The 8,587-nt window shown below is 36.7% G+C and overlaps 1 protein-coding gene across 2 annotated transcripts in view; it reads left to right on the top strand.

Moving 5' to 3' along the window:
- Window positions 1-8,587, top strand: part of Nup58 (nucleoporin 58) — a 47,504-nt gene that overhangs the window by 3,413 nt on the left and 35,504 nt on the right. For both annotated transcript variants that reach the window (XM_021203130.1, XM_021203128.2), the window contains exons 2-6: window positions 900-1,036; window positions 3,819-3,968; window positions 4,955-5,092; window positions 5,806-5,916; window positions 7,660-7,684. In XM_021203130.1, coding sequence (XP_021058789.1) covers window positions 900-1,036; window positions 3,819-3,968; window positions 4,955-5,092; window positions 5,806-5,916; window positions 7,660-7,684 — 561 coding nt within the window. The remainder of the gene's footprint in view (window positions 1-899; window positions 1,037-3,818; window positions 3,969-4,954; window positions 5,093-5,805; window positions 5,917-7,659; window positions 7,685-8,587) is intronic.

Below are 8,587 nucleotides of genomic sequence, written 5' to 3'. Positions count from 1 at the left end.
ACATACAGTCTATTCTTTTTTAAAGATTTATTTATTATAAGTAAGTACACTGTAGCTTTCTTCAGAAACCCCAGAAGAGGGCGTCAGATCCCATTACAGATGATTGTGAGCCACCATGTGGTTGCTGGGATTTGAACTCAGGACCTTTGGAAGAGCAGTCAGTGCTCTTAACTGCTGAGCCATTCTCCAGCCCAACACACAATCTTTACAGAGGACATGATACTATAGCAGTAAAGAGGCAGCAGCAACCTACCTAGAGTAACTTATGCATGTCTTTATGTGAGTCATTGTGGAACTATTGAAATTAGAAGTGTGGCCTGTTCTCAAGTAGTTCAAAGGAAAAACAATCATTTTTGGCCATTTGAAATATGCTAGGGGTCAAGTGAAGACTTGAGACTGAGAGCATTGTGTTCCTTGTTGATGTCCATCTTGTGACCTGACATTTTAATTGCAGTAGAGTGCTTTCCCCCTTGTTGTGTTCCTTGCTTTTGTAGTAGTCAAGTTTGAAATGTGTACTTGATAAGCAAGGACTACTGCTGCACTGTGTCTCAAGCCACACTTTTTCTTAAATTTTGGGCTGTGGTCTCCTTAAGCTTCCCAGGCTGCCCTTGAATGCACTATGTAGTCCACACAGGCCGAGAACGTGTGATTCCTTTGCCTCCCAAATAGCTAACAGGCTCAATATGATATTATTTAAGATGAAATTTATATTTATATTTGTTTTTAAGGAGAAAAGGAAAGGTGTTTGAATTTGTTAGGCATATTTCTTTTAATGTCTTTTGGATCATAGATTTTATGAGAGAAACAATTTTAAACAGTTTTGGTTTTTTTTTTTTTTAATTTTCCGAAGTAAATATTAGCCATAGCAGACTTTGTTTTCTTTTGTTTCTATAAACAAGCACACCTTCTGTGGGACTCAACTTTGGATCTCTTGGAAGCTCTGTGACCCCAGCATCTACATCTTCCGGTGGTTTTGGAACAGGACTCTTTGGATCTAAGCCTGCCACTGGATTTACTCTAGGAGGAACAAATGCAGGTAAGGAGAATGGTCTTGTTCTCAGGGTAAATGAGATATTTCTTGGTTTCTATTCCTGCACAAACATCGTGACTATGAAGCAAGTCCATGTTGCTGTTGATCACCAAAGGAAGTCAGTACTGGAGCTCAAGCAGGTCAGGAAGCAGGAGCTGATGCAGAGGCTGAGGGATGTTTCTTACTGGCTTGTTTCCCCTGGCTTGCTCAGCCTGCTCTCTTATAGAACCCAAGAATACCAGCCAAGGGATGGCACCACCCACAATGGGCCCTCTCCCCTTGATCACTAATTGAGAAAATGCCTTATAGCTGGATCTCGTGGAGGCATTTCCTCAACTCTTTCTCTGTGATAGTTTCCATCTTCTGTCTTTAAGAAACCATCACTGCAGCACTGGAATTGGACATTGATATAGGTGAAGGAGCAGCTCCAGAGAAACATTTGAAAGTTGTAAACAGCCGTGTGTGGTGGCGCAGGCCTTTAATCCCAGCAGTCGGAAGGCAGAGGCAGGTGGATTTCTGAGTTCAAGGCCAGCCTGGTCTACAAAGTGAGTTCCAGGACAGCCAGGGCTATTCAGAGAAACCCTGTCTTGAAAAACCGAAAAGAAAGAAAGAAAGAAAGTTGTAAACATGAATCAAGATGATTTTTGTAAATTATACAGTATTTTTTCTTTAATAAAGATGCTTCAGGCAGTTTACCAATATGTTGTAAATTTTGATATTAAAATAGGTAGAAAGTATAGTTCTTAAGTTTCTGGCAGACATTTGAGTGGTAGCTTTTTGGGTGATAGTACCTTATAGCTTTAGTACTTCAAATATCTTTCCTTGTTTTCCTTTATTCTCTGGGGAAAATGCTTGTGTTTGTTACTATAATACATATATCATTCTTATTACAAGTATATTATTCTCTGAAAGTGGAATCTAGAAGGAAACCATCTTCATTGATCATTCAGTTTGTCTTTTTTGTCATGAGAATAGCAGCTACAACCATAAAATTAATTCTAGGTAAGAATTTTTGAGAAGAGAACAAACTGCTTTTCTAATGAATTGTGGATTTTCTCCTCTTGTACTATTTCAGTGTAAGAGAAAGAATAATTATAAAGAACTTTGTATAGATCCCACATAATTGTTTTTCAAAACCTTTCAGTATTTGGGTATATAAAAACTGAATGCTTCAATGTCATGCCTGTGTAAGTTATAGATGTATTTTAAACATAGGTAGTTTTGGATGTGGAGCCAAAACTTCCATGAGTTGCCTTTTAAAAAAAAAATTAACCAGCAGCAAGGATTAAACCTCACAGACAGGGGCTGGAGAGATGGCTCAGTGGTTAAGAGCACTGACTGCTCTTCCAAAGGTCCTTAGTTCAAATCTCAGCAACCACATGGTGGCTCACAACCATCCATAATGAGATCTGATGCCCTCTTCTGGTGTGTCTGAAGGCAGGTACAGTGTACTTACATATAATAATAAATAAATCTTTAAAAAAAAAACCAAAAAACTTATTTAAAAAAACAAAACAACAACAACAAAACCCCAAAACCTCACAGATATAAAGGCAAGTGCTCTTCCACTGAGAGCTGTGCTCCCAGTCCCATAATTCTATGATGTTATAGAAAACTAAAAGTTTCACTTCGAGGTATGACAGGACTGTTAACATCACAACTTTTCAAAGACAACTAGGACTTGATTCTAAGACTATCAGATAGTCTTTTTTCCTCTAAGGAGTCATATATGTAAAAATGTAATGAACATAAATCCACATCCAAAACTACCTATAACGTTTTCAAGGGTGCCAGTAATCTAGCAATATTTTTGAGATAAAATTAATAAGATTTTGAACTAAAGCAATGCAAAAGAAGGACAATGTATCAGGGTTTCTGCCTTGCGTGATTGAATTGTCTGGTGAGGGCATTAGCTGGCTTTTGTGTTGTGGTTAGATGCATGACTCAAAGGGACATCAGGATCCACCTGATGTCCAGTAGGGATTCAGGTAGGCATAGATTCAAGCTCATAGAAGGGTGTGGTGGTGCATGCTGCGCTTTCAGTAGTAGGGAGGCTAGCGCAGTAGTAGTGCTCTAGACACTTAGTGAGATACTGCCTCAGTAAACCAAAGCAGCTGGTGCCAGTTAGGGTTAGATTCCTGTAGCTGTGGTTGGAATGATGAAACTGGAGATCAGTGGTGGAAGCAGCAGGAGGAAGGAGATGTACAGGCAAGGCCTGAAAAGAAGGAGTGAGGAGAGAGCTTGGTGCTGGCAATGATGGAGTCCAGAAGAAGAGGATTTCCAGGAGTACAGTCTGGGTGGGACAGGAGGGGCTATTTTTCTGTTGAGAGCAAAGCTCGTGGAGGGAATAAGTGCTAATGCAGGCAAGCCTGGGGAGGGAAATTGAAATTGATCACAGTATTAGAGTGGTTGTTTTTGCCTTTTTCTTTGGTTGCTGGCTCTGAAACCAACCCCCACCCCGCTCCTTTCGCTTTTTGAGACAGGGTCTCACTGTGTTGCTCTGACTGTTCTGGAACTTACATACCAGTGTACCAGGTTGGCTTAGAATTCAGGGATTGCCTGGCTCTGCCTCCTCAATATTAGGATCAAAGGCGTGAACCACCACACCCATCTTGTAATTCTTTTTCTTAACCCAGAGGTTTTATATTCACCATAATTTAGTCCCGACTTGTGTGTCTCTGTTCTACTTAGGGTAGAGAAAAGGATCACAGACATAAAATACTAATTAAGACCAGCATAATGTCTGTATGATTAAGATAAAAATGAGTTGTTTTTTTTTTTGAAACAGGAACAGCAGCAACAACTTCTGCATCTACAACAGGCTTCAGTTTAGGATTCAGTAAACCTGCAGCATCTGCTACACCATTTGCCATGCCTGTCACTTCTACCTCAGCTAGTGGTCTTGCTCTCTCATCTGCTCTGACATCAACTCCAGCAGGTGAGGCAGAATGGGAAGAAAGTTGAATTTGTTGGTTATAGTAAAGTTTTTTTTCCAGTTATCGAATACCAGTAACCATTAAAATTAAACAACTCAGGGGTGGGGAGATGGTTTAGTAGGTAAATTGTTTTGTTGTACAAGCATAAACATTTTTAAAAATACAACTATACTTTGGGAAATTTATTTGAATTAGTTATTGATTTTATCCTATTGATTTATTGACTTTTCAGAGTCAGGATTAGTGGTTCACACCTGTGAGTTGTTAGGGAGCCACAGGTGGAACTTGAGTTTAAGGCAAGGATTGGCTAGGTAATAAGACTTTATCTGGAAAAATAAGTTAGCATTGGCTATTAAAACTGTTATGACTATCTTGAAATATGGTCTCTACTACTTATATAATAAACAGAGTCAACGTGTAGAGATGTTTTTATTGTCTGTTTTTAAGAGATTGTTAATGGCAGAAAGTACCTAGTTCATGATTCATTTACTTTTAAAGGCAGAATTGTTGGCTGGGATTAAAAACTATATTGTTTAGAATTAGTTACTGGGTACCATGATAATATTTCTCAAAGCTATTTTGTTGGATGAGGGGGAAATAGGAGGGTCACTAGTTTCTGCTTTGAAACTACTATTACTCTTCACTACTGTTACTATTTATTCTGAGTATTTCCAAAATTTTTTTGAGCAAATGGTTTCAGATGTGTCTGAATTCTAGTTTTGAAAATATACTCCTATTGTTTTTGGTTTTTTAAAAATTTATTTATTTATTTTATGTGAGTTCACTGTCCCTCTCTTCAGACACCAGAAGAGGGCATCAGATCCCATTATATGGTGAGCCATCATGTGGGTGCTGGGAATTAAACTCAAGACCTGTGGAAGAGCAGTCAGTGCTCTTAACTTCTGAGCCACCTCTCCAGCCCCCCGTGTTTTAAAGTACTATTTCTCTGTGAAGTCTGTCCATCTCTTTCTCTGTCTTTCACTTTCAGCATCCACGGGATTTACTTTGAATAACTTGGGTGCGGCACCAGCCACAACTACAGCAGCATCAACTGGGCTTTCTTTAGGGGGCGCCTTAGCTGGTTTGGGAGGTTCACTTTTCCAGAGTGGAAACACAGCAACATCAGGTAATTGAGAGTGTTTCTTTTCCAAAAGTAAATATTTGTATTTAAATTTACTTCATTTTAGCTTGCTGAATATTTTAGCTTTTTTTTTTTTTTTTAATAATCTGTTTTTCTTTCAGTATGAAAACCAGTAAGTATAGGGATGCATTGGTTTGTGGGAAAATAGGTTTGTCAACCAAATATATAGTTAGCTTGTAAATATAATGACTATGATTAACTGTAGTCCTTTTGAACCTTTTTGCCAGTGAAGTGATATAAGTAAATAAAGGTTACTTAGTTTTTAAACAAGTTTTTTCTTTTTTTTTTCTTCTTTTTTTAAGAATAACTGAGAATGTGTAGTTAATACTTAACATTTAAGGTATATCACATTTATATTTTGCAAATTCATACTAGATTTTAAAATTGTGTGATTCCAAAATATCAAACAGCAGGATGTAAATATATCATGTGAAATAGTTTGTAGAAAAAGTTTTTAAAATAACTAAAAATAGAATGTTTACCTATATCAAATTAGATATAGTCAGGCCCTTTGATAATGAAAGATCCCAACTTACAAATTGAATATATTATTGAATCCAACAAGATTATCAATATTTACCCAACTCAAGCTCCAGATTTTCTTCATGATATTCTCCTAAAACAAGTGGGAAGAAAATCTGTGGTCTTAAAGTCAGGAAAGTTGATGGTATTGACAATGGTGTTTTGTTCATTTACAGGTCTTGGACAAAATGCTTTAAGCTTGTCTTTGGGAACTACAGCACCTACTTCAACTGCCAGCAATGAAGGCCTTGGTGGTATAGATTTTAGTACCTCATCAGATAAAAAGAGTAAGTAATGCTACTTCAGTGTCATGATCTAACATCATTGCTAGGGTGCCTGAAAGATCACTAGTGTGATCAACCACTAAGACTCATTAGTATGGTACCTTCACATTTGTTTATATTATCAATAGTTCACAAATTTTATATGTTAAGCATAAGCTATTGACTTTTGTAAATAGCTTAAGTTTATGTCTTGTATAGTTACGTTAATGTATATGTTAATGCTTATTTGTGAATCAGGCCAATGATCTGTATATTTTGTAATCTCTTACTCAGTTAATATTGGAAATACTTATTATTTTATTGGTGTGCTAAAACACCATGATCAAGGCAACTCTGTAAGAGTTATTTGATTTACAATTGCAGAGGGCTAATAGTCAATCATAACAGAGCAGAGGTGGTCGGTGACAAGCAGCTGTATCTTCACTTGACAGCCCACATCAAGTACAGCATACAGAAAGTAGAGACAGCAAACTGGGAATGGCATATGGCTTTTGAAAACTGAGCCAGCCCCTGGTGACAAACTTCTCCAGCAGAGCCATACATTCTAATCCTACCCAAATTGCCACAAACTGGGGTCTCAAGTATTCAGATTCTATGGGGGACATCTCATTCAAACCACCACAGTACATTAGTTTTAAGAAAATGAGCTATTTAGGTAAATAAAATTAAATCCCTATTTTTTATTACCCTGCTTCATCAAATCTTAGACTTCAGTTTTAGAAGGTTCCAAATTCAGAAATGTTGAGCAGTGAAAAGTAGTGATGAAGTAATTATTCCATATTTTTATGGAAAAATAAATATGAATAGTCATGGAAGAACTAAAAATCCCATTTATAGTGAAAGTGAGTGATTAATGATTTTAAAATGTAGAGTACTTGATTTTTACATGCTTTCTCAGATTTTAACATCTTTTGTTTTTTTGTTTTGTTTTTAGAGACAGGGTTTCTCTGTATAGCTCTGGCTGTCCTGGAACTCTCTTTGTAGACCAGGCTGGCCTCAAACTTAGAAATCTGCCTGCCTCTGCCTCCCAAGTGCTGGGATTAAAGGCATGTGCCACCACTGCCTGACTACATTTTAACATCTTTGAAATCAGTATGTGTCTTATGGATTCAATTTTAGAAATGAATGGACTGTGCTATGTATGAGACAGAAATTCAATTAGTATTGAATAGCTTAACAATAAGAGCAGTACCTCAGAAAATGTATGGATCACAGGGTTGAAGAGTTCACAAATTTCACATATTTACCTAATGAACATTTGAAGAGAATGTTTTATCTCACGCCTACTGTAAGAAATAGATGTTGAATGGTAGTGGGTGAGCATTTTAAGTGATGTCCATTGTTGAGGGTGTAGTGTAGTCCGTGCTTGTGGCAGATGGAAGGGTCCTGGAAACAGTTGTCCTAAAGGCCTGAGAATGCTGTATGAATAGGCTGGAGACGTTGGGACATTGATGATGGTGGTGGTGGTGGTATTTAAGTTTCTGGAGTTCAACTGGTAGACAGGGACATAAATGATCCATACAAAAAAACGTTTGAAAAAGTTGTTTGATCTTGAGGGAGTCCATGCAGCAGAGCTCTGTAATGTGTCTGCCTGGTGTCAGACCTCCATCATGATGTTGTGTTTCTTCCTTCAGTACATGGAATCACATACTTGTGTCTGTATTAAATTTTTGTTAATTTAGAACTTGGAATGTGTTAATGTTGTTAAATGACTCATTTTTACATGAACATTCTTGAATTTTTTAGGTGATAAAACGGGAACAAGGCCAGAGTAAGTTTATAATTTAACTTTAAAAAGTTTTAATTACATTTTAAATTGTTAACAGAATGTATAGATGCAAGTAGATTATAACCAGGTATACATTTAGAAGGCAAAAAATTTGTGTTTGCCAAAAATGATAAATTATTCTGGAAACCGTCTGAAATGTCAAATCTTTGATTACATTTTTTTCATTGAGAAAATTGAAAGACATTTCTAGGAAAAAGTGGTTGACTTTTTTCAGTAATGCAGATACTTTAGTTCTAGCCTTGTCAGTGTGGAGTATTGACCAGGGCCTTGTGCCTGCTAAGTGTGTGCTTTACTACTGAGTTATTCCTGCAGTCCTTACAGTGTCAGTTTTACTACACAAATTACTACTCCAGTAGTATGGTTTATTTCCTCCAGTCTTCAGCCAAGGTCACACCTTTCATATATATCAAATGCATGCTTGGAATATGGCCATTTTTTACTTGCCAGTTACCTGCTTAGTTTATGAATCATTTTTTTAAATGAATCATTTGTAAAGATATAGTCAGATTCACTCCTCACAAACATGTATTACTTTAACCTATTAAGGTTGAATATCTATAAGATGGAGGTGTTTCAGATTTTGGATATTTATATAGATAGATAACAGTTAGCTGAACATATATAACCCCAAACTGAAAGCTTTAAAAGTTTTAAATGAAGGGTCTGAGAAATTGGGGGCTCTAGGCAACACTGTAAATTGAGTCTATTACAGCAGGCCAAATATTAATTATTGTCTGTGTTATTTGTAATTATGTTAGTAGGCTGTATTTTCCCATTTGAGTGAAGATTATAAAATATTAAATTATTCTGAAAAAATATAATCTCATGAAAAAAGCTATAGGTTTTCCTTAATATCTTAATTTTTTATGTTTTTTGTTTTTTTGG

The sequence above is a fragment of the Mus pahari genome, chromosome 8, assembly GCF_900095145.1.
Source record: "Mus pahari chromosome 8, PAHARI_EIJ_v1.1, whole genome shotgun sequence".
In the NCBI taxonomy this organism is placed as follows: domain Eukaryota; kingdom Metazoa; phylum Chordata; class Mammalia; order Rodentia; family Muridae; genus Mus; species Mus pahari.
Note: the sequence above shows the minus strand (reverse complement) of the source record. Positions and strands in the feature narration are given on the sequence as shown.